Source organism: Juglans regia, chromosome 5 (genome assembly GCF_001411555.2).
Source record: "Juglans regia cultivar Chandler chromosome 5, Walnut 2.0, whole genome shotgun sequence".
Taxonomy (NCBI): Eukaryota; Viridiplantae; Streptophyta; class Magnoliopsida; order Fagales; family Juglandaceae; genus Juglans; species Juglans regia.
In genome coordinates this window covers 17,012,830-17,038,295 of record NC_049905.1, presented here as the reverse complement: position 1 = coordinate 17,038,295, position 25,466 = coordinate 17,012,830, and the positions used below count along the sequence as shown (strand labels likewise).

Sequence of the window (25,466 nt, the reverse complement as noted above, 5' to 3'; positions counted from 1 at the left end):
GATGCAAAAAATTGATATTTGTTGTCGAGTGGGGGAAAAAAGAGTTTTATCTGAAAGAAATATACGGTTTTGGTTTTTTATTTTATTTTTCCCCTTCGTTTTATTTACTGCCTCTTTCTCTCTCTAGAAGAAAATAATTATAGGTAATAAAAACTTTCTTTGAAAACAAAACCCAATAAGTCAACATCCATTGTTATTTATTTAATTTTTTAGCTGAGTAAGAGCAACATCTCTTTCTAGGTAATATCATCACCATTTTTTTCATAGAAACTTATTTTGTTGCTTCTTTTTGTTTTTTTTTTAATCATTATAATGTACAGTTGTTTAGTAATTATCCACAAAAATTATTTTGTCCTTGAAAATAATATCTTTATTATGATAATAATTATTAAAATATATACTTTTATATTGTTTATTTTTATTATTATAAGGAGTAGTGAAAGATTAATGAATTTTTTCTGGTTAGTTTGATTTCAATTTGTTAAAAAAAAAAGAAAATATTCTAGCTATAAGAAATTACACAAAAATAATTTCACAAATTGATATGGTTTGATGTGGTTCGTTAGATTGTAAAGTTAATTTTGTTATAAAGTAGATCTAACAGATCAGATGAAACCACGTCAATTTGTAAGATTATTTTGTGTAATTCCTTTATGAATGTAGCAGTGCTAAAAAAAAAAAAGAATTTGTGATTCAGTGGTGTCTTTTATTGAAAATGTTAATATAGTTATAGAGTGTGCAAGCGCCGCATACTCATTTTAAAAAAGAATGAATAAATATAAAACTCACATAAAAATTATTTTTTTAATAGTTGACTACACTCTTCTTTAAGGGAGTCCGCGACATTTCTACACTTCATAACTATATACAATATTAATCTAATATTAATTAAATTAAATCATATTAAGCGGACAAACCTCTGAGTAATTATATTCTCTATACTACTATATATATTTTGAGATAGAATAAAATAATCTAATATAGAAGAAATATAGAATAATTATTCAAACAATCAAAACATATCAAAGCTGGGCTTTGAGACCAAATTTGAATAATATTACTCAAAGCCCACATCAGATGTGGGCCATGAATCCGAGCTGGGCTAAGGTCAAGGCCACTCACCCAATGCCCAGCCCACCATGGCTCCTGACCACTCACCCAATGCCCAGCCCACCATGGCTCCTGACCACTCACCCAATGCCCAGCCCACCATGGCTCCTGACACAAGTACATTTTTCTTAGGGTTTATCAGCCATGCCCGTTCTTCCCATTGCTATATATGCTGAATGCTTAGCCGTCAGAAATCCCGATAGAGTCGTGGAGTTCCTCTTTGTTCTGGGTAACTTCTCTCTCTCCCCTACCTCCTTGCTTCATTTCTAGATCTGTAGTCCTCTTTTTGTTTCCCGAGAAGTCACGGGAAATAATGTGTAGTTTTGAATGTTCGAGTCATGTGTTTTTATTTTTCGATCTTAAATCATAATGTATCTGGATGTATATTTCTGTAAATTGGCCTTCCTTTTGACGTTATATGGTTTTGTTTGCAGGAGGAAAAGATTTTAGTTGGACTGTGGAAAAAACAGACTTTCAAATATGAGGTATTCGAAATCTCAGCTTGTGGGTGTCTTTTTTTCGTATGCCGAATCATGTCAGGAGGGTCTAGCTTTTGGAGTTTTGGAAGTAGTAAATGTGGAAGCTTTTGTGATGATTAGCAATGCAAATTGAATAATTGATAATAATCGGATGAGATTTGATGGGTTAAGACTATTGAAATTGTATTTCATTTGTTTTTGAACCTTTTCATTTTATGGTTTTTGTTAAATAACTTTGTTGGATTTTATTGTTTTAAATACTGGTAGACTACTTATCCCATATGCAGAACATGTTTCGTCCTCTCTCACCTCTCACCGAAGCTAAACTTGCCCATTGATGGCTGTAGGCTAGTTGTAATGATCTCAATACTGTTTCGTTTTTCTTCAGTAAAGCTGCGAATAGAGGTTGTGTATGCTTGTGTTAGTCAGTCTCTTTGTTTATTGTGGCCGTGATCTGTTGAAATGTGTTGGCAGAATCATGATTATGTTGCTGTCGATTATTAGTTTTTATTAGGACTGACGTTCAATGGTGTTGCTTATAAACTGAACATTGAAGGCTAGTGTTTTCTCTTGCTCTCAGTCCCCCAAGCACTTCATTATTCTGTCGTCGTTAGTAGAAATCTTATCTTGTGATAATTATGAAGGAAGTAATCAAGGTGATGCATTTTAGTATATCTTATCTGACTTGTTTGATCCTTTACAGTAAGCTTCAGAGTGATGCTGTAAGAGAGGCTATCTCGACTCTCTTTAACGGATCCAAAGATAAGAAGCGTAATTTCACTGAGACCATTGAACTCCAGATTGGGCTGAAAAATTATGATCCCCAGAAGGATAAGCGATTCAGTGGTTCTGTTAAGTTGCCACACATCCCTCGTCCCAAGATGAAAGTCTGCATGCTTGGAGATGCCCAACATGTTGAAGAGGTACTGATACCACTGTAGATGGCTGGAACAAAAAAATTGTAGCAACTTTTTTATAGGTTCCATCTCGAACAAGGCTCCACATCTTTACTTGTTTCCTTATATCTTGTAGATTCAAGTGCCTATAGTCTTTTGGTTTCTTTGATGGTTGTACTGATTGTCGTTGTCTCTGAAGTTTGTTATGACCTCTTATTCTGAGCTTTGTCATTTATTAACCTAATCCATGTGATGGGGACGTGTTACGTGGGCCGGGGTTTAACCGGATTAAAGACATTTTGCATTTGCAGTCTCTGGGATTACTCATATTTAAAAAAATAAATGTGCAATGTTATTAAATATTTTGGAAAGAAATCTGTCTAACATTTAGAAGGAAAGGAAAGTTTTTGTACGTCATATAATTTTACATATTGATATTATGGATTTTTGCAATGTGTACTTGTAAATACTGCACCTTTTGAATTTCTCCTGTGAGATATTGTCAATCGATAGTAAACACTTCACATTGTTTTCCCATTGAGAGCATGAAGGGGAAGATATGTCTGAGGAAATTGTACATAAAAACATGCAGATGTCAATATCTTAGCAAGTGATTACTCCATATTCATGTTTGGATATCTGCTCTCCGGCAACCATCGTCCCTACCACATCCCTATTTTCACTCGTTAGCATTATTTACTTGGTTGCTTTTAGTATACAGATTTAAAGTAGTTCTGCTAATTATTGGGTGAGTGCACTGATTCTTCTCTAGTTTCAAGCTTTCTAAGTGGTGTGCATAAAATCTTGCATTTGTCTTTCTGGTGGTAAGTTGAATTTTTGTTACGTACTCTTTTCCACGCTTGCATTTATTTTTCCCATGTTTTCTAACTTTGTGTCTGCTTCAGAATAAGTTGTTTTACATTATTTACAATGTCATGCAGGCAGAGAAGATTGGTCTAGATTATATGGATGTGGAAGCACTGAAAAAGCTTAACAAAAACAAGAAGTTGGTTAAGAAACTTGCCAAGAAATACCATGCCTTTTTAGCATCAGAAGCTGTCATTAAGCAGATCCCTCGTCTTTTGGGCCCTGGCCTCAACAAGGCAGGCAAGTATATTATATAAATATATTACACATCTCCTTTTGGCTGTTATCCCTACAGGAAATTTTTTAATAATGATTTTGTTTTGGCTTGTGTATCTTTTTGTTGTTTACATTATTTGATGGTTTAAAATATAAGCAATATGGAAATTAATTAGTTATGCCTTTTTTTTTCCTTGTCACTCCTTCATTGAGGTGTTGTATTTGATATTGGAGATTATATTTTGAGATTTTATTTAGCAGCAGTAGATGCATAATATATTTTTTACCTTTTGCCTTTGAAGACTATTATTACTTGGTAGACTTTTTTTAATTGGGCCTATTGGGGTGCGATTCTGTTTGTTTATTATTGACACAGGCAAGTTCCCAACGCTTGTTACTCATCAAGAATCAATCGAGTCCAAAGTTAATGAGACGAAAGCTATGGTTAAGTTCCAATTGAAGAAGGTTCTTTGCATGGGAGTTGCTGTTGGGAATGTTGCAATGGAGGAGAAGCAGGTCTTCCAAAATGTTCAAATGAGTGTTAATTTTCTTGTTTCATTGTTGAAAAAGAACTGGCAAAATGTAAGTTCTCTTTCTCTGTATTCTGTTAACTAGATAACTGTTTATTTTTTATAAGATAACTGAATTTCTTATTAGAAGTAGACTAATTTAACCTTCTGTTTGAGTTCTTTGGACACCTCTGTCTCTTTGATTTTTTCTCGTCATCAGAAAAAAAATCATATTTTGATCTGTGTCTGAATGATCTATAAAACGACCATGTGTTGAGTCTTTTGTCTGAATGGTTCCTTATAAATGGCCCTGTGCACAGTAGTAGTCACACTGTTCACACGTTTACCACACTCTGCAACAAAACAATAAAATCCAACCACTCATTCCAAAAGATTGACCACAACTTTCTACAGAAATTTGGCTGACATTTTTATTTTAAAGCAAATAGGGTACTGTTTGTCAAGAGTGCTTTCCTCACCTATTGCCTTTTGGTAAACTAATGATTTGGCTTTATAAAATCATTTATTATCTACAACCCGGTTTCAATTGAGAACTCATCTCACAATTATTCATTACTATTCACAAATTTTAACTCACAAATCTCACAACTATTCACAAACCATCTTTACTCATCTCATCTCATCTCTCAATCCAAACAGGGCTTAATCATCTTATTGGGTACCAGATAATGCTCTGTGTTTTGTGTTTCGTCCTCCTTTTAGTTTGCATTCTTAAGAAGATCTTCATTCATGTGTTTTGACTTTAAAATTTTAAAGTATTACATGTTTCATTGTGTTTTGACATTGTTTTTCTTGAAATCAGGTGAGGAGTTTGTCGCTTAAGACTACCATGGGGAAGCCAGTACGCGTATACTGAGTTCTTGGCAAGGGAGTTTCGTAGGAAAAGCTTATGCGAGCTGTAATACTACTACTTGCAAGTAATATTTTTGTTTTTCAAATGGTCAAGGTTTCTTGTTGGTTGGCTGTTACCTTCCTCTGTTCTTCGGATAGGTAGATAACATATGGTCTTAAATTCGTTTTGTTGAACTTATGATGCATTGTTGAATGTTTTCTTGAAGTTTGGCCATTTCTACTGCATTTTTCACACCGATTCTGGACGTAATTACGACTGGAACATCCACAACTGTTATTTGTTCGGGTCAACCCGGCAGTCACAGGGTGGCCCCCAACTGCGCTACCCACGTGGTGATGGCTGCAACGGCTGAGATGGCAGCCACCACTGGTGGTTGTGTTATCCCCCCCCCCCCCTAATTTTCAATTTTTTATAGTAAAAAATTATTTTTTTATGATTAAATTCAAATTTTTTAACAATTAATTTGATTTATATTTTTAGATTATAGATGATGTGGCATTTTTTAATTGGGCGGTGTTTTCCATTAATGTTGATAGATGAAAAAGTTAACGGATGGATCTATTTCTAAAGAAATATTTTAGCCACAAGTGGATTATACAGAAGTAATCTTATAAATTGACGTGTTTTATGTGATTTGTTATATTGTAAAGTTATTCTTATTATAAAGTAGATTTAACAAATCATATGAAATTACGTCAGTTTATGAGATTGTTTTTGTGTAATTTTTATCTATAGTAGTCATTATTTCTAAATAATTGAAATTATAGTCTTATATATATATATATATATCTATATAAAGAACACATCAAAATTGGTGGGAACAATTGGTATATTAGGGTTCTCCCTCAAAGGAAAATTTTGATAATAATAATATTAGTTCATTTATAATGGTTTAAATTTTAAAATTATGAGAATCGAATTTAAAACATTAATGTGATAAAAATAGTTTTTTAAAAGTATAAGAATATCATTGCAAGGGTTTTTGTACCAAATGATTGTAGATTTAGAGAAATATGAATGTGTCAAATTTACATTAAGATCTCATTTGGAAATTACTAGTTCTAGATCTTAATTTATTGTAAGGTTGGGCTCTGATTCTGATGGAGTCGGAAAGCTCAACTCCAACCTCTAACTCTGATTGAAGCTCCGAAGTTGGAGGTCAGAGCTCTGATCGCAATGGCTTAATGAGCTGCTATTTTGGACTGGGCCAAAAAATACTAAAAAAATGGACAATGTTTGAGTGCCTATCAAATGCGCACATTAGTAAAAATGAGTTTTTTTTTTTTTTCTTTAAGCATTTTTCAAACATCCTTGACCATTAATAAAAAAAAATAAAGATATATATAAATTTACTAATAATTACTTCCTTAATTATTAAAAAAAAGTAAAAATAAATAAAAATATATGAGTGAGCTATTTAATAGCCATACTATCATTTTCCAAAAGAAAAAACACCTAAATACAATGATAGGGAATTTACATAGATTACAATTTATATATTTAAACTCAACAAAAAGTCAAAAAAAAAAAGAAAGAGGAAAAGATCTAAATCAGAAGCTCCTAAATCCATAGAATGATAAATATTAAAACACCTAAATCCATAATGTAAATTAAAAGATATCATCATGCAACAATAAAAAACACCTGAATCCAGTTTTTGTTTTTTTTTATTTTAAATAAACCTAAATCCTGTTAAAAAAAAAGCGCCTAAATTCGTAGAATCATAACCATTAAAATCCAATCATGTAAGCAGCAACACAAGATCTAAATGCGCACACTTGCAAAATGCAAACAATAAACATCACACAAGAACACACTCACTAATGAGTATTTGCAGCTGTAGACGGTTATTACAAAGTTATAACTTACAACTCCCTCCGTGACTCCCTCCCCTAATCCCATCAATTTAACAACCAAAGTCACAATTTTATATGGACTTACACTACCATCACCAAAGTTACAAAGTATCGTAATTAAGTTAAATAATTAAAGAAGTAACCAATTTCTCCAACTCTAAAAGCATCCAAAAGTATAGTCCCAACCACCACCATGGTCCACTACCAAGCACCCAAGTAACAACTCAAATTTTAAGTATCTTGCATTGTTTTAGAAATTAAACAAAATTAGATATTACACTACTTAACTAAAGGATAATACAAACAATAAAGTTGGCATAAAAGTTAATGATTGATAATCATGATTCATCTACCGGTCTCTCTCCCATAATGGTCCGTTTCAGTCCTCTGCAATTATTGTGGGGTTCATAGATAGGTTTGCAAAAACATAAGAATTATAAGTTAAATAATAAAAATATCTAATTAGTCACTTAAAAATGAAGGCTAAAAGTCTAAAGTTGCTCGACTCAAATCTATAACTATCGGCATCAAAAACACTATCTAGTCCAATAGACATTGACCTTAGCCAGTTTTGTGTGCAAATGAGGGATGACCTTCACATTTCTCGGAGTCAATGAACTCATATAAGTATCCAACACACGATTTCTGGTGCTAAACACAGACTAAAGGCAACCATAGTGATAGGAATAACCAATACATTCCGGGCTACTCGGGAAAGGACTGGAAACTTGGTGGAATGAACCGTTCACCAAGTTAAGATATCAAATGTATCACTAGGTGTCTCGACTTTCTCCATAAAATATTGTTCAATCTTAGATTTACACTGTATAATATTTCTTGATGCTCGGATTCAATTTCATGGAATATAGAAAATCTAAGATCCCAATATTTAATGTTTCATGTTAAAATATTTAACAAGTAGTAGTTGTTTTGATTAGGAAGCCTGGTTAGAATAGATCAAACAATGGACAACTCAAGAGGAATGGTATCGATGGAACCCCCTTTCAAGCCTGGCTAGTAGCGGCCATTTTTGTAGTAAGCATTCATAAGCTTTCAAGCCTAGCTAATAGTTATCGTAACATGATAAGATGCCATATCGGAAGGGTAGTTTTGAGAAGAGATAATTGTTGATCTTGATCAGCCTAGAGTTTGATATTTTTAGTTATATAAATGACTGTCTATTTAAATGATAAATATATAAAATTATTTAAAATATGTGATTAAATCTGATCAAATCTAAAATCAAGAACAGTAATAATTTTGGGAGAAAGTCTTTTTATCAAGACTATGCTGATACTAAGCTCTTCATTGGGTTTTCTAAATGACACGAGGAATGGGTTTATCATCTACAAATTTGGATTTTGATAATTGATTGTGTATTGTTTCCATTTGTGTCCTTTCGATTAGGCTTTGTGATGGCTTGAATTCTATCTGTTAACTGCTTGTACTATGTTATTTTGTAAAAATAATTTGTTGACCTTTTTTTACATACCAACATTGATTGCGTTTGAAATGAAGCCAAAGTAAAGAGCATGCAGGAGCGACACTTGAGATGCTGGCCTTCAGAAGAGATTCTTAAGACCGTCTAAGAGGAGGGTTTAATGGAGTTCAATGCCATGTCCTGGAATATATCTCACATGTGAGCCTTTTATTGATGGTTGTGTATCTTTTTTTTATTAGCACCAAGTGTCCGGAAATAGCATCCTGACTAATCTCGGGAGTGACAGGCCCTCGACAATAAGTTTTTTGTAAATGCACCTCGGGTAATTCAATGGATAAATCCTCTAGTTAGATAGCCTTTAGAGATTGTTTGCACCCAAAGGAATTTAAACCTGAAACCTGAGGAGCATACCCCCAAGCCAAGGCCTTTACCATTTGAGTCAACCCTTAGGGGTTGATGACTGTATCTTACTACCTCTGTGGTGCTCCTCCACGGTGTTCTTTGAGTGACTCAGTCATAGGTCTTTTTTTTTCTGCAAATAGAGCTTCGTTACATGAAAACAGAGTACAACATAGTTCATCCTAATTACAGCATTACATAACATATTATAGCCCAAAAGAATTAACATTAGAGACTGGTGGGTCTTTGCCACTATGAAAGTCTAGGAGGCAGAGGGAATAGAAATGAGAGGTATGCTTACATGAAAGGTTATTGGAAGCTGTCCATTGCGCAAGAGAATGCGCGCATCCATTTATATCTTAATAAATTTTTCTAGCTTGCCAGCTTTGAAATTGTCACTCCATAGCTTGAAAAGTAAAAGTCAAGAATTTTTTAAGGATGAATATGGCATCTTCTGTTTGTGAGGCTTGAAATAATAAATGGTCTGTTCCTCACATCTTTTCAGGAGGGCTCAATATCAGTGGTTTGGCCAAATTTTGAACACCGTAGGTCATGTTTAAACACTAACTAGATGAGGCAGAATGATAGTGAAATTTTTCCTGTTTAGAGTGAAATGGGCTGCTTGGTCTCAAATACTTCATCTGCATCTGAAGGCTCTATCCAGTTTATTATAATAGACCATTTATGTTTTAAGGATCAGATGGTCATCTTATTATTTGTCTTTCTGGATTTTGGAAGGAGTTTTTTTTTTCTTTTATTGCTTCATACTTCCTTTTTTATCTATAGCAGTCGAACCTCCTTCTATCTCCATTGCAACAAAAACGTAAATACTGTACACAATTTTAAGAAGATGTATAATTGGAGTTTTGGAATAGCTTGAATTCTATCTGTTAACTGCTTGTACTATGTTATTTTGTAAAAATAATTTTTTGACCTTTTTTTACATACCAACATTGATTGCTTCACAAATGAAGCCAGAGTAAAGAGCATGCAGGAGTGACACTTGAGATGTTGGCCTTCAAAAGAGATTCTTAAGACTGTCTAAGAGGAGGGTTTAAGGGAGTTCAATGCCATGTTCTGGAATATGTCTTAGATGTGAGCCTTTTATTGATGATTGTGTATCTTTTTTTTATTGGCACCAAGTGTCCAGAAACAGCATCCCCACTAATCCTGGGAGTGACAGGCCCTCGACAAGAAGTTTTCTGCAGGTGCACTTCGGGTAATTCAATAGAAAAATCCTCCAGTCAGATAGCTTTTAGCGATTGTTTGCACCCAAAAGAATTTAAACCTTAAACCTAAGGAGCATACCCCCAAGCCAAGGCCTTTACCATTTAAGTCAACCCTAGGGGTTGATGACTGTATCTTACTACCTCAATAGTGCTCCTTCGCAGTGTTCTTTGAGTGACTCAGTTATAGGTCTTTTTTTTTCCTGCAAATAGAGCTTCATTACGTGAAAATAGAGTACAACATAGTTCATCCTAAGTATAGCATTACATAACATATTATAGCCCAAAAGAATAAACATTAGAGACTGGTGGGTCTTTGCCAATATGAAAGTCTAAGAGGCAGGGGGAATAGAAATGAGGGGTATGCTTCCATGAAGGTTATTGGAAGCTGCCCATTGCGCAATAGAATGCGCATTGATTCATATCTCGATGAATTTTCCTAGCTTGCTAGCTTTGAGACCTGCTCATGAGTTTCCTTATATCCTTTATTAAAGGCTGAACAATTCAAATTGCTATGATTTTAGGATCATTCACTGCTTGTATGGTGATTAATGAGTCCCCTGCAATTACAACCTTTTCAATGCTGCTTTCCATTGCTTTCTTGACTCATATAAGCAGTGTTGTGGCTTCTCCTTGATTAGGGTCTTGGCTAGGGATGAGTTTTGTCTGGACAAAGACTGGTGTGCCTTCTTCTGATCTACAGATGGCAGCTGCTGTACTGCCAAAGTTTCTGACCGCCACATCAAAGGTTATGGTATAGTGATCTCTAGGTAGTGCTCTCCATTGGTGGCTTTCATTCACCTGTTTAGTGCCCCATGCATAACAATGCTTAGTGAAAGTTTCGATAGTGCCATTAACAAAACTACTAACACAAGGTTGGGTGTCTTTATGGACTTTCTTGTTTCTAAGAAACCATATGTTGTCCATGGCTATGATAACAAAGATTTGGAAATGATGCTCATCACTAGCGGGGATATTCAGGCTCCTATATGAGGTGATTATACATTCTAGCCAGTCTTTTATTTCCCTACTTGAAAAGTTAGTGATATCAATTAGCCAAGGTGATTGTCTCCAAAGAATTCTTGAGAAGGGGCAAATGAAGAAAAGATGGCTTTGAGATTCTTCCTCAGTTTTGCATATAGGGCATTTAGTGTCCTTTTCACTCAAGGGGATAAACCTTTTCAAGTTATTATTGGTGGAAATGATGTTGTGAATAAATTTCCAACAGAAGAATTTGAGTCTGTTCTAGATTCGAATTTTCAAAAGTTTTTTCCAATTAGTGAAATGGTCACTAGAGTTAGTGTGGACTTGGTTCATGGAGAGGGTTGCATATGCTGATTTGACTAAAAAGTTCTCTGAATTATGGTGCGTCCATCTGATCCTATCTTTTTGGTGATGGTAGTCAAATTGGGCAAGAGGTATTTTCCTAATCTCATTCACAATGTCCTGATGAAAGAGGGCTTGAAGTATAATTGTATTTCATCTTCTCGGTTCCTCCATTGTAAGTTCATAAATAGTAAGGTCAGGGCCCTGGTGAATGTAAATTGATTTTGGGCTGGGTTGATAGGATGGGAGAGTAGGGATCCAGGGGTTAGTCCAAACTTTAATACCCACTCCATTGTTGACCTAAAAACAGACACTAGTTTTTAGGAAATCCTTTTGCTCAAGGATCATTTTCCAAATCCAAGAATCAGGGGGTTTAGGACTGATATCGAAGAAGGAAGAATTATTCAAGTATTTCTCAATAAGCATTCTCTTCCAAGTGTTGTTACTCTCATTGACCATCTGCCAACCTAGCTTGTTAAATGAGAGCACTGTTAAAGTCAGAAGTGTTTCTTAGTCCAAGGCCACCTATTGATTTAGGTCTGCTGATGGTCTTCCAAGATTTAAGAGTGAAATTGTGAGTTTTTTGATAAGGGAATCCCCACCAGAGTTTCATAAAAGAAATGTCAATGAAATGGGCGACATCTTTTGGAATTGAGAGGGCGGCCACTTGGTAGGAAGGAATGAAACTTGCTACTGATCTTATTAAGGTGGTCCTACCAGTTTGAGAGAGAAGCTTAGACTTCCACCCTGCCAATTTATGAGTGATCTTTTGATGCATTTCTTCAAAGTGTTTCTTTTAGAGGCTTTGAAAATGATGGGCAGACCCAAGTATTTTATGTTAGAAGAAGTAGGTTTGAAATTTAGGATATCTTTCACTTATCTTCTGGAGTGAGATGGGGTATTGCAATTGAATTGGATTGAGGACTTAGCTGCATGGATTTTTTGGCTAGACCAGAGGGAGTATTTATCAACGCATTTTTTGAAATTTTGAGCATTGTTTTTTAAGGCTAAACCAAAGAGGATAAGATCATCTATAAAAAGAAGATGGGATATTTTGGGTCCATTTCTACTAATAAAATTCCTCTGAGATGGCCTAGACTTTCCACTCTAGTGATCATTCAAGTTAGTACCTCAGTACCAAGAATGAAGAGGAAGGGGGAAAGAGGATCCCATTGCCTAAGACTTTTGGATGGATGAAAATAGCCAAAAGGATTGAGACATAATGCTAAGAAGGAAATATTACTCCATGAAGTCAAAGACTTTTTCCATATCTATTTTAATAGCCATAAACCCTTTTTTTCCTTTCTTTTTCCTCTTGATATGGTGGAATATCTCTTGAGCCATTATATTGTTTTCCTGAATAATTCTCCCTGGGACAAAGGCTGTTTGGTAAGGAGAAATGATTTTGGAAATGATCTTTTTCTGCCTGTTGGCCAGTAGCTTTGCAATGACTTTGTAGCATACATTGGAGAGACTAATTGGCCTAAACTGATGAACAGTATTAGGATTTTTAGTCTTTGGGATCAGAGCAATGTGTGTGTGGTTTCATTCCTTGAGCAACTTCCCATTGATGAAGAAATTCTTAATGGCAGCATTAAAGTCATCCTTGATTATCTCCCAGTAATGTTTATAGAACATACCTGTAAATCCATTAGGGCCAGGAACTTTATTTAAGGTAGTTTGTCTCAGGGTTGAGAGGATCTCAGGATCGGAAGGGATTTCACAAAGGGGCTGGTTCTCCAAGTCACTGGTTTTGTTAGCGAAAAGGTCATTCAAATCAATGTTTAAAATTGGATTAGAAGTAGTGAATATGTCCTTAAAGCGCTCAAAAAAACTTATTCTGGATCACAGAGGTCTCAGTTGTCTATGTTTGAGGGTTTATTTTAAGGCACTCAATGGAATTGGTGCACCTCCTATGGTGGTGGACATGTGGAAGAACTTGGTGTTTAGATTAGTTGTGGTTAGCCAACTTAGCCTAGCTTTTTGCCTCCAGAGGGTCTCCTATCTTCTAAGTTGTTCATTGAGGTTAGCCTTGGATTAGTTGTGGTTAGCCAACTTAGCCTAGCTTTTTGCCTCCAGAGGGTCTCCTATCTTCTAAGTTGTTCATTGAGGTTAGCCTTGATTTCATTTTCTTTGCTCATGGGCTAAATGGTTGGATCTTTGGATTGGATTTGTGAAAGTTCCTGTATGAGGTGTCTAATGGCAGTTTGGATATGGCCAAAATGGTTCCTATTCCAGATTTTCAATGCCCTTTTTACCTACTTCCTTCAGTTTTTTTGAAAGAGTGAAGCTAGGTGATCCAGTGAATTAGTTGTTCCATGCCTTTAGGATTACCATCTAACAGGAGGGAAAATTCTTTGAATTTAAAGGAGGATTTGTGTTGTTTTCTCCCCGAGGTATCAAGTAAAATGGGGGAGTGATCAGATGCACTGATTGGGAGATGTTGTAGATTTGCATTAGGGAAAAGGTTCATCCATTGATGGTTAGCAATCCCTCTATCAAGTTTTTCCCTTATGTTACCTAATCCCTATCTGTTATTAGTCCAAGTGTACTTGGGACCATGGAATCCAAGATCAATTTTGTCAGTGTTATCCATATAGATTCTCAATCCATTTCCTTATGAGGAGCAGGCAAAGAGTCTCCCACCTATTTTTTTAGTTTGGCTTAGAATTGAGTTAAGATCTCCAATATCTAAGATAGGTCCATTGAAATTATTAACAATTAGGTTCATAGTATCCTAAAACTTCCCTTTTTGACTATTTTGAGTAGGGCAATAAACGAGATTAAGAAGCCAAGGATTGTGAGTAGGGTCAGAATACACAAACAAAGACATAATACTTCTATTAACATAAACTAATTCCATATCTAGGCCATGCTTCCATATGAACAAAAGACCTCATTTTCTACTAGTGGGAGGAACTTCTATATACATGGAGAACTCTAGTCTATTTACAATGCTAGAAATATTTACATGCATCAAAATGGTCTCCGAGATAAAGATAGCATCATGATTGTAGGTCCTGATGTTAGCCCTCAAGTTCTGATTGCATGGGGTTGGGCTATATCCCTGCAATTCCAAGAAAATAGCTTTATTTATGCTTTGATGGCAGTTTGAGCCCTGCCACACCAACCGTATCAAAAAAGTGAGTCTGAGTCTTATTACCAGATGGGTGGTCCTCTTTCTGATAGGGAGAGAACTTGAGTCTTTTAGATTTTCTGCAGTTGGCCTCATTCCTCTTATTCTTTGCTAACTGGATGTACTTAGCAATGGGCACATCATTTTCCTCTATCTAAAGTTTGAGTCCCTTCTGTTCAAGGTTGCTCGAATCCCCTTGTTCCTCTTGAGTCGATACCATTCCTATCTTTGAATTTGATGGGTTATTCAGGAGTGAGTTGATGAAAGTTGGTTTGTTTGAGGAGGTATTTTTGTTACAATGTGGGTCGAACAGATTGAGCTTTTGTGTTGGATCAGTTATGTTGTCTGTGTTACTGAGGATATTTGCGGTGGGCCTGATTGCTAGGCAGGACTTGCCAGATGGGCTAACAAGGAGTGAAATTGAGTCTTGCTTTGGGTCCAGGTTTGTTGGGCTTTGAAGGTTCTCGAATTGAGAGATGATTTGTTTGAACATATTGGAATCTGAGGTGTTGTTCTGCTCAGTGAGGGAATTAGTTGAAGACGAAGTGATAGGTGAGGAGACTTGTGGGCTGAGTTTTAATGCATAAGGCTTGATGTTGGCCATTGCATCACCAATGTGATAGGGAGGTCAGCTTGTACGATCTGGGTCTATCTAGGGGACTAGATGTGATAGTTTTTACTGTTTTTAAAAGCATGCTGATTGTTTGTTTGCTAAAATGGATACTTGGCACGTGCCACTGATTGCAGTTTAGAGAATCCCATTCCCATGTAGGTTTGGCTTCCATGGAAGGGTGCACCTCGAGCTTCTAGCTGGATGCAATGTGGTCTTGCATCAATATTTTAATCCTAGCATAGATTCTGATTCACAGTATGACTTGCTCCTCTTGTATCCTACCATTTCAGCTGATTGCATTCCTACATGCTCATAATGGTTAGCAAAGATTAGGGTTCTTCTAGGAAGGAGGGGGGGTGTTTCTTCAAGAGGCTGGATCTACTCGCATCTATGGTCCAAAATTAGTGACCTCAGTTTGAACTTGGAGGAGAGAGCAGGCTTGTTGGATATGGCCTAAGCTACCACAACAGTAACAAAAATCTGATAGCCTCTCATATTTGAAACTTATCCAAGTGGCAGGCTTTCTTTTTCTTGCTAGAGGAAATCTATCTGGTAGAAGGTTTTCTACATTAATCTCAACTTGTATCCTCATGTACCTTCTAAAGACTATGCCTGGGCTATATGTTTGTTCCACTTGGATGAAATTTCCTAATTTTCTTCCTATCTTTTAGCATTTGGTTTGTCATTAACACTAATGGGATCCCATGGATTTGAATCCAAAATACTGGCGTTTTTAAATCTAATTCCTGTAAACTCAAACCTGGAGGCCAGTCATGTATCAACATGTGAAAACCCTTGATGTTCCAAGGTCTATGATCCATCACTCGATTCTTCTCTTGTTGAGATGAGAAGGTAAACAAAAAAGTGTTGATGGTCATGTCTTCAATGGTTAGTCCAATAGCAAAGCTCCAGATTGTCTTTCTGGTAGAATGAAGGGTATTCTAATTGAGAGGTTTGGATGACACTATCCTACCAATGAGTGCATAGTTGGATAGGTAAGCAACAAGTTCAATTTTTGGTTCCAGATTCAGTTCTTTCCAGTTTGGGGTTATGGATGTTGAGGACTGACATTCTGTGTCAGGGGTGGAAGTCATTACTCGAGGTTTGGGTTCTGGAAATCTGGTTGTTGATCTTTTGGTTTCTTGTGAGTGGCAAATTGAGAAGTTCGTGTGTGAGATTCTAAATAAAGGTGGTAATGAGATGTGGTGATTAATGAGGAATGCCCATTTTGGGGTAGTTAGTGAGACTTCAATGCTGATAAAAGATCTGAGGAGGTGGTTGGTGTTATTTGATTGAATTGGTTTTGATCTGGGGAGATTTGGTTGTTGGGAGATCCTTAGTCTGCAGCACTTGGGGGCAGTCATTTTCTTTTCTGGTTTCTTGTGAATGACAGATTGGGAAGCTCAGATGGAAGTGCTAGTTAATGGTAGTAATGAGATTTGTTTGTGGTGTTTAATAAGAAAGGTACTTGTTTAGTGTTGTTGGTGAGGATTTGTTGCAGCAGCGTGATCTGAACGGTTGTATGGGAGGACTGGTTGGTGTTGTTTGGGAGAGCTTGTTCTGAGCTGGGGAAGCTGGTTGTTGGGAGATCCTTAGGATGGGTTTGACTCACTAGGGAGGTGGGGAGAGCTCATCTTGGAGGTGGCCAAAGCTCCAGTCATAGGTCCTGTTTTGCTATTGTTTAAGCAATAATTCTCAATGAGTTTCCGTTGGTGGTAGCAGAGAAACTTTAGTAGTTTGTAAACCATCGTCTTAATACTTCTGGCCTGGCCTCAAGTGTCATGTTTTGTAGTTCACATTATAAATCTTCATGATATTAAATTATTAAATTTCTGGATGGTGATTTCATTTTTCTGCAGAAGTTAGCATCATTAGTACAATACATTCTCGCAGTTCACAAGTTTTATATTATGAAAAAAGTTGCCGAATGTCTTTTCTGGTTTGTGGTTTGATTATGCCATGCCGCTGGACAAGGACAAAGACGAGGAGGGTAGAGGAAGAAATCCTTTTGTTGAATCCAAATTAATGTGTTTTTTCTTTACCCCTTTCTTTCTACTAAAACATGACATTAAACATGATATTTAAGATAGTGGGCAACAGCGCCAAGAAGACATTCCTCTCTCCAGTAAACAATACTCTTTAAGGTATTTCCCAATCGATATAGATATTAGATACAGAGATTCCCTTCAAATGCCAACGAAAACTTTCACTTCAATTTCCAACTTGGCCAGTAGCTAGTCTACATCTTCATCATCATCTTCAACAATATTTTCCTCATGATCTTCCTCATCTTGGACAATATCTTCCCGATCTTCATCCTCGTCTTCCTGGTCTTCAGGATCTTCCTCGTTGTCCTGCTTTTTCTTGCCATCACCACTTCCTGAGAATAAGAGGGGAAGAATAAATGCAAGTTCTTGACAAAGATCTAATAGACTAGAAATTTTCAGCCAAGGGCAAGGAACAGAGGAAGAGTGATATGTGACAGAAGTATTATAAAGAATAAATGAACAAATAACAGAAGAATAACATATTCATTCATATGTCAAAGAAGTATAACACTAATATGTAGAGGAAACAGGTAAAACCAGAACAAGGGAGAGCCTACGACAAAGATCATAAGGTGCCAATTATCTGAAATCCTGGCTGATTGTACAGGATGATAAGGTTTAAAGGGAAAAACAATATGCAAATTGGAGAGAGATGAGAGCAGTAACAGGCAAGTAATCAATGCTCTTAACATGGGACAAATAGGTCTTGGGAGCCAATATACAGATAGCAAGCCTCGAAAAGAATGGGCCAAGGCAGGCTCCGAATCAGGAATTTTGTCTACAAATGGGGAAGCAATTTAGGTAGTATGTGAGGGCCTCAAGGAAATAATTGTATGCAACATGAATGAGACGAAATCACCAACTCAGCAGAAAATGATTGGTGGTGGAATGGCAAGATAAGATTATGGAAGACCAGCAGAAGGACTTTATATGGCATTCGTGTAGTCAATCATCCATTGACGTCATATTCCAACTGTGTTATCATGTTTCTTTCGACCATATAAATAATCTCCTTGCTAAAGGAGAAGGAAAGTAACATGTTATAAAAGAGAGAACATACCATATTCACTGAAGATGACTCCACCAGAACACAATCCTTCCTCAATCTTGATGAGTTGAAGCGTCATTCTGGGTCCAATCTCTTGAAGCTTGACAGCACTTTTTGTAGATGCCCGATTAACTCTGCCAAGATCACTAGCCAGAGTCACAGTCGCTGCTTCATCATCTGCTTCACTTTCTGATCCATACCCAGCCCTAAGTCACAAGGAAAATAAATATAAACCAAAATAAATAACCAAGAGTAACCAAGAGATATGTATATCTCTCTTTGTTTTCATTCCTTCTCTATCTTCCAATTGGTTTTTTCTTGTATTGATGTAAATCAAAGATGATGAATAAAGACCACAGTTGACCTCAAAAAGAAATTCGGAAATTCAAAGCCATCCTCTGATGTGTCATCAAACCATTGCTCTCGTCGAAGGAATTAAAACAAGTATAAAACCAGAACAAAATTACTGATAAAAAAAATAACAAAATTCAATGCAATACAAGAAACTAAAGCTTTTTAATTTAAAGAGGATGTCCGTATCTTTTTCTTCATCTATTCTAGCTTTGATTGCCTTCCCCTTATTCCTTATCAGAGAATCAAAATAAAATTATAAATGGAAAAAGGAGAAAATGACACTTGGCCAGAAATCCTTATTGGAAAACTGATACTCTGTTCATACACCCTTACAATAATAATATGAAGAAATTTTTCTGGTTTCTTTTTTTTTTTTTTTTTTTGCTGGGGTGATTGTAGTCTCTAGCATAGACCTCAGGAAACACAAACAATGGATAGTATAATCTCTCAATTTCAATATTAGATGCAAACGAAATTTCCTTCAAGAAGATTAAAATAACAAGAAAGACTCCTTACTTTGTGACAAAGTCACTCACGTCTTGAAGATTCCTCAAATCGGGGACTTGATGGTTCTGCACAAACTTCCTAATTCTACGGGAGACACCAACAGGCTGTAATCTTATGGAATAGTGCCGAAAATCAATGAGCTTTGTGTCCTTGTTGTAATTAAGCAACACAATTCTCTGGCAAGATGAAAGCTTGACCTGAACAGTAAAAGAACGTTCAGAGGGGATATAATATCATGTTGAGAGGCACAGAAATCAAATTTGTTTGAAAACTCACTGTGTTTATATCAATGGCGGGAAAGATGTTCTGAAACATTATTGTTGTAAGCTTTAGGTGCTGATCACCAGTACCAAAACCAGAAAGAACAATCTGCTCATAATATAAGTAGAAATTAACACTGGCATAAGTTAAAGAAACAAGCATGCGTCATCTGTTTTGGTAAAATTAGGCAACGGCATAGCAGCAGCCCTTTCCTCTTCAGAAGTGCAGATATTAACAATGGCTAATAGAAGAAAGGCATTTAAGGTACAAATGGAGGGGGATGGTGCCAGACATTCAAGAAGTTGTGAGTAGCAACTATGAGTTCTTCAGACATATATATTTTAATTAACATGGTATGTCTTGCATGTTAAAGACTGGTAATGTTGCAGATGAGGAAGAGGAAATTGCATATACGTAAAACAGCTATTTTAGCATTTTTTTTCTTTACTTTCTCTTAAATGTTTTATCAAACCAACAAAACTCAATTTGTGTGTACTACTGTTTGGGTGAGTATATGAAATTACCAAAGGAGCATTTTTGAAAAGATCTTGAGGGCATCTAGGACGCAGTTGAGATTTAATGACATCAACAGCCAATGAGTATTCATGTATTTTAAATGTAAGAGTGGGGCCCTGTGGGGTCCTTGCTACCCGCAAGTAGGGTGCTGTTGTAGTTTTTGAGATTATGAGGAAATGTGTTACGCCCATAGGACCAGCAACGTTCAAAAAGTCTTTGAGATTATTTCGTTTCTTCTCCTGCAATAATAATAGGAAATTAACAGAATTAGAATTACCAAGAAATACAGCACAACAACATTATGACTGGAAATATAGACAGAATTCAGCATACAGACTGCTGAGAATTCCTTAAGGTAAAGACACGATATTTATTAAAATGAAACCGCCGTTGATATGTTGTAAATGACTTCTTTCGAGTCTTTAGCAGAAGTTAATAACTCTTCTCTAAAGCATTATATTATTATGCAAAAAGTTTTACCCCCTTATTGTGTAGGAAAATATTTTTTTATAGCTAATCAAAAAGTTTTATTCATAAGAAAAGAAGCCATAACACAAGTACACAAGATGTATATAGTGTAGTAAAATGAATTTACGACTCAAAATTCATTTCTTATGAATTGTGTACTTCCATCGGTCTCATGTCGCAAACATATATGCTTCAGGAGACAAAGAAACAGAAAGCGAGAAGGAAAGCAGAGAAAAGATAATCTTTACCTTGAGATTGAGGGCAGTATATGGAAGCATCAACTTTCTCAAATCCATTTGAAGTTGTCTGAGAGGACCAGGCAACTTCCCTCTTGAAAACACAAAGCTCATTGGAATCTTACTGCCAGTGATATGATCCACAGTAGGTTGCTTCTTCTTTGCAACCGGCTTCACAATCACCTTTTTCTTCTGCTTAATCCAAATGACAATTAAGGAAACCAGGAAACACTATTACAAACTCATTTCTTTCCCAATAAATGGAAGAAAAAATTAAAAATAGAATATATTGAAATCCAAACACTAATACAAACTCGTTTTGATAAGTCATTGGCATTTCGTTATAATTAAAGAATCAAGATTCTAATCGCCCACTGTGGTGCTTGAACCCACGACCAATTCTATCTCCCAAATAAAACCAAAATATATCCTAACAACCCACAGTTCATTTTCTTTTCTTTTCTTTCTTTTCCCAGCAGCCAACTGCAGGGAAGATTAAGCAAAAACAAACATAACCAAATTCTACTTACATTTTTGAACCGAGCCATGCTTCCAAGAATCCTTCCCGATTAAATAACTTGCACACCTAAAAAAAAAACAATATTTGGCATAATCCAAAACATAAATTATCCACGATTTTATGTAATTATACCTAACTAGACATCAATCAAGAACCAGCACAACTACAAATACTTGATAAGGTAAAAAAAACAACAAATAGTAGTTGAAAAAAATTATAAAAAGCTCAAATAAAGTAAAAATTAAAAAAATACGATAAAATAAGATAATGTAAAAAACAATTGAAGCTTGTAGCTGCACGTACTTGATAAGGTAAAGATCAGTACCCAATAAAGAAAATCATGTGACATTCTTGTGGATGCAATTACTAATTCTTACATGGAGTAACTTTCTATGTAATTAGCAAAAAAAAAATATGAAATCGAGGAATTTCTACTATTTATTGATATGACATATTTTAAATAATTTTATATATTTATCACTTAAATAGACAGTCATTTATATAACCAAAAATATCAAAATCTAGGCCGATAAAAATCAATAACAATCTTTTCTCAAAACTGATTTGGCATCTAATCATGTTACGGTAACTACTAGCTAGATTTGAAAGCTTATGAATGTTTCCGACAAGGCCACTACTAGCTAGGCTTGAAAGGGGTTCTATCGATACCATTCCTCTTCAATTATGTTGTAGGTGAGAACCTTTAATCCTCTCAATACTTAAATAGACTTCTGGTCATCATGAAATCTAGAGGTATTTGTGTCCCACTAAACTCATTAACTAAAGAGATATATTTGAACCCATAGAGATATGGATGTGTGGGACATTAAGTTTTAATAAAATAAGAAACTGAAGAATACAGATCACAATTAATGCTTTTAGAACAAAAAAACAAAAGCATAGTACACTACAGAAAATCATGTACAGTCTCAACTCGCAAGAGGGGAAAAATGTACGTGATACAAGTAAAATTGGGAGAAATCGATGTTTAAGAATTATATTATTTACTTGAAAAAGTACTATTTCCTCACATGATTTTGCCGATGCTAACACTGATCGGTTTCCAACCCACTACATATTCAAATAGTATCAGATCAAACTAGATCACCTTATGATCAATATATATAGAGAAATTCTACACATCAGCCACTATTCACTTTCATACCTCACATCTATAGCTTTTTTATTTTTTTTTTTTCATAGGGTGTGGGAGTATTTTTCATAGGGTGTGGGGTAATGAATAGTGGCTAATGAGAAGAATTATATATATATATATATATCAATAGGAAAAAGTTCAAATCTCATAAGAAAACAACTTGGATCGTCACAGCCAAAACAATATTATCTATAGGTATATCGAGAGAGAGAGAGAGAGAGAGAGAGAGAGAGAGTATGATATTACAAAGTTAGCGAAGATAGAGATGCTCACAGTTATATGGTTGCAACCATGCAAACCAAGAAAACATCTAGATATTTTGGCTTTGGATACCTTATTTTTTGTGTTTTTGGGTACTAATTAGTCATACCAACTGTGATTATAATCACCAAACCCACAGCTTTAAGTACTTCTTGAACTCTATGTAAACTGGCTTTACTCTCTTATCAATGACCAAATCCCTTCCTGAGATAGGATCGATTTGGGATGCCAAAACCTGTGGTGGCAAGTTTGTTAACACAGCCTTAGAATTCCACTTTACAAATTGTAACACAAATCCACACACCCAAATCATGAAACATCACTAGAAACTGAAAAAGAAAATCAGTTCAAAGTCGGAAATAATAAACCAACAATAAACCACGTCCACAATGACCCAAAAACGACCCAGAAACATCTATAGCCAAGCAATCGAAATACTTAAAAAATAACCCAAAAACCCACACCGAAACCAACACCGATATCATACATTAATCAAAAAGCAAGGAGTATCTAGCAATACCTTAGAGGTGGGAGTGGGGGCGGCGTGAGGCTCTGAAAGGTGGGACTGGGAGTGGCGGCAGCGAGAGAGACTATGGGTGCGATTTGAGACTCTGAGAGAGAAGGAGACCGAGAGAGGTGGGAGTGGGGGCGGCCGGCGACGTGACGAGAGCGGCCAGAGGTGAGAAGGGCAATGAGGTGTGAGGGCTGGCTTTAGGAACCTAACGGGGTTGAACTTGAAGCGGGATTTGAGACTGAAATATGACGTGCTGTAGAAGTGGCATCTCGAAACGGGGTCGTTTAGGACTTGGAGGAAGACGCTTCGTTTTGGGAAGAAGGAACAAAATACGCTATGTTTTTTATGTTAGTGGAGCTGTTCATTTTGGAAGGGCAAAGCTGTGCGTTTTGTGCTGGGAATCACAGCTCATGTTTTCTGTCATTTTATGTTCTCTGTCCTTTTATTGTGTTTTTGGGGTCTGGAGTCATTTGTCTTTTGTCTAGTTATAGATTTGGATTGTAGGTTGAGCACCTCGAATATAGCTCTTATCCCTTTTTATCAATGCAAGCTTATGACTTTAGAGTCATTTTCACAAAAACCTTTCGTTCCCTTTGATTTCTTTACACCAGATCTTATTTATTTTCAAAAAACATCTCATCTCATCTCATCATTACAACTTTCCTAAATCTTCACACAAAATAAAATAAACAATTCAAATTTTTCAAATCCCAAAATAAAAATAATATTAAAAAATATATTCTAATAATATTTTATTCAACTTTTTAACTTTAATCTCAGCTTATCTCATCTTTGAAAACAAGCGAGCCCAGTTTACCATTTATATTAACACAACCCACAATTAGAGGTGTAACCGGTCCGGTCCGGTTTTGGACAAAATCTAAGACCGAACCAGTATGTAACGGTTTTGTATTTTCCAAAACCGATTACGCACCAGTTATCATCCTAAACCGGTACTTTCGGTTTTACCGGTCCGGTCCGGTTTAAGGATTTTTTTAAAATGTAAATTTCACAGTTTGTCATTAAAAATAGTGTTACATGTACTTACATTTTTAGATTTATTTTTCATCCATTATATAACAACACTACACATGCATTTACATTGCAGTCGGCTGCAACCAGATAAGGCAACAGCCACCAGATCACTACCAATAGCTGGCTTGGTCAACACTCAACAGCAGCAACCAAAGCATCATTCCATTACTTCAAACAACATCAAATTAAAACATGCACACCAATTTCCAAGCATTAATCCGAAAACCCTAATATCACAAATCTGAAAACCCAATCACAGATTCACAAAAATCCCAATATCACAAAACCCAATCATAAAAACCCTAATATCACAAAATCCAATCACAAAAATCTTAATATGTAATTTAAAAAAAAAAAAAAAACTTACCGAGGGGCGAGGGGGCAGATTCTGCAGAGAGACGAGAGAGTTGAGATTGAGAGACGGGAGAGTTGAGAGACAGGAGAGTGACTCAGTGAGAGACGGCCAGACGAGGAGAGTGAGAGACGACTCAGACGACTCGAGAGAGTTGAGAACTTGAGAGACGAGAGAGTGGTCCAGTGGAGAACTTGAGAGACGAGAGAGTGAGAGATGGCCAGACGGGAGAGTTGAGAGCAGAGAGCGACTGAGCGAGAGACGAGAGCGTGACGCCGTGAGCTGCGTGAGAGACGAGAGAGTGAGAGTTTGAGACGAGGGAGTGGAGGCTGGAGCTGCGGAGAAGACGAGGTCGAGCGAGTCAGAGACGAATTTAGTTTTAGGGTTTTAACTTTAACCGTTTAAATGTCATGTAAACGGCGCCGTTTAATTGATTTTTAATGTGTTTTTTTTTTAAATGATATTATTAATTTATTTTCAATGTAATACATTTAATAGACTATAGTAATTTAATATAACTATATATAAATATTTGTAATACATTTAATATACTATAGACTTATATATTAGTATAGCTATATAATATATTAGATTATATAATATATTAATAGTATTAATATTAGTCTATTAGACTATTAGTATAGTTATATTACATATATTAGTATTAGTTATAGTGATTTAGTATAACTATAACTATAGTCTATATTAAACTATTAATATTATTTAAATAGTTATAGACTTATATATTAGTATAGCTATATAATATATTAGACTATATAATAGATTAATAATATTAATATTACCCAATTAGTATAGTTATATATTAGTATTAGTTATAAACTATATATTATAATATTAGTATAGCTAAATAATATATCAGTCTATCAGACTATATAATAGTATTAATATAAGACTATTGGTATAGTTATAACTTATAATTATATATTAATGTTAGTTATAAATTATATATTTAATATTAGTATTAGTTAAAAACTTTTAGTATTAATTATAAGTAAAACTATAGTCTATAGTCTATATTAGACTATTAGTATTATTTATAAACTTATATTAGTATTAACATTTAATGTAATAATTTATAAATTATAATATGAAATTATTTCATATATCTGAATATATATATATATGAAATTATAAATTAACATTTAATGTATAAATTTATAATTATACATTATATATAAAACTTATATATATTAATATTTAATATATATAAAATATTTTGTA

At 35.3% G+C, this 25,466-nt stretch overlaps 2 protein-coding genes across 5 annotated transcripts; one reads left to right on the top strand and one right to left on the bottom strand.

Annotated features, from left to right (window-relative positions):
- Positions 1–1,254: 1,254 nt before the first annotated feature.
- On the top strand, positions 1,255–5,179 carry LOC109021460 (60S ribosomal protein L10a). The gene is made up of 6 exons (XM_019004087.2): positions 1,255–1,339; positions 1,545–1,595; positions 2,293–2,512; positions 3,427–3,592; positions 3,945–4,150; positions 4,901–5,179. The coding sequence occupies exons 2-6, from the start codon at positions 1,591–1,593 to the stop codon at positions 4,952–4,954; spliced, it is 651 nt and encodes a 216-aa protein (XP_018859632.1). The 5' UTR covers positions 1,255–1,339; positions 1,545–1,590; the 3' UTR covers positions 4,955–5,179.
- Positions 5,180–16,959: 11,780 nt separating this feature from the next.
- On the bottom strand, positions 16,960–24,594 carry LOC109021458 (peter Pan-like protein). 4 transcript variants are annotated; one of them, XM_019004078.2, is made up of 9 exons: positions 24,240–24,594; positions 22,336–22,558; positions 20,917–20,972; positions 20,399–20,578; positions 19,691–19,921; positions 19,182–19,274; positions 18,915–19,102; positions 18,057–18,250; positions 16,960–17,328 (listed from the first exon to the last, which is right to left on the bottom strand). In XM_019004078.2, the coding sequence occupies exons 3-9, from the start codon at positions 20,932–20,934 to the stop codon at positions 17,183–17,185; spliced, it is 1,050 nt and encodes a 349-aa protein (XP_018859623.1). In that variant the 5' UTR covers positions 20,935–20,972; positions 22,336–22,558; positions 24,240–24,594; the 3' UTR covers positions 16,960–17,182. The 4 variants fall into 4 exon arrangements, with proteins under 4 accessions (XP_018859623.1, XP_018859624.1, XP_018859620.1 ...); XM_019004079.2 differs by having other exon boundaries at positions 22,396–22,558; XM_019004075.2 differs by lacking the exon at positions 22,336–22,558.
- Between the last annotated feature and the right edge of the window lie 872 nt (positions 24,595–25,466).

Bases quoted from the DNA above. Each gene is read 5' to 3' on its own strand.
- LOC109021458 (XM_019004078.2), bottom strand. The intron at 19,275-19,690 runs GTAATTTCATAT...TATTATGAGCAG, and splicing joins TTTTCAAAAATGCTCCTTTG to ATTGTTCTTTCTGGTTTTGG. The intron at 19,103-19,181 runs GTGAGTTTTCAA...TTTACTGTTCAG, and splicing joins CCGCCATTGATATAAACACA to GTCAAGCTTTCATCTTGCCA.
- LOC109021460 (XM_019004087.2), top strand. The intron at 2,513-3,426 runs GTACTGATACCA...AATGTCATGCAG, and splicing joins ATGCCCAACATGTTGAAGAG to GCAGAGAAGATTGGTCTAGA. The intron at 3,593-3,944 runs GCAAGTATATTA...TTATTGACACAG, and splicing joins CCCTGGCCTCAACAAGGCAG to GCAAGTTCCCAACGCTTGTT.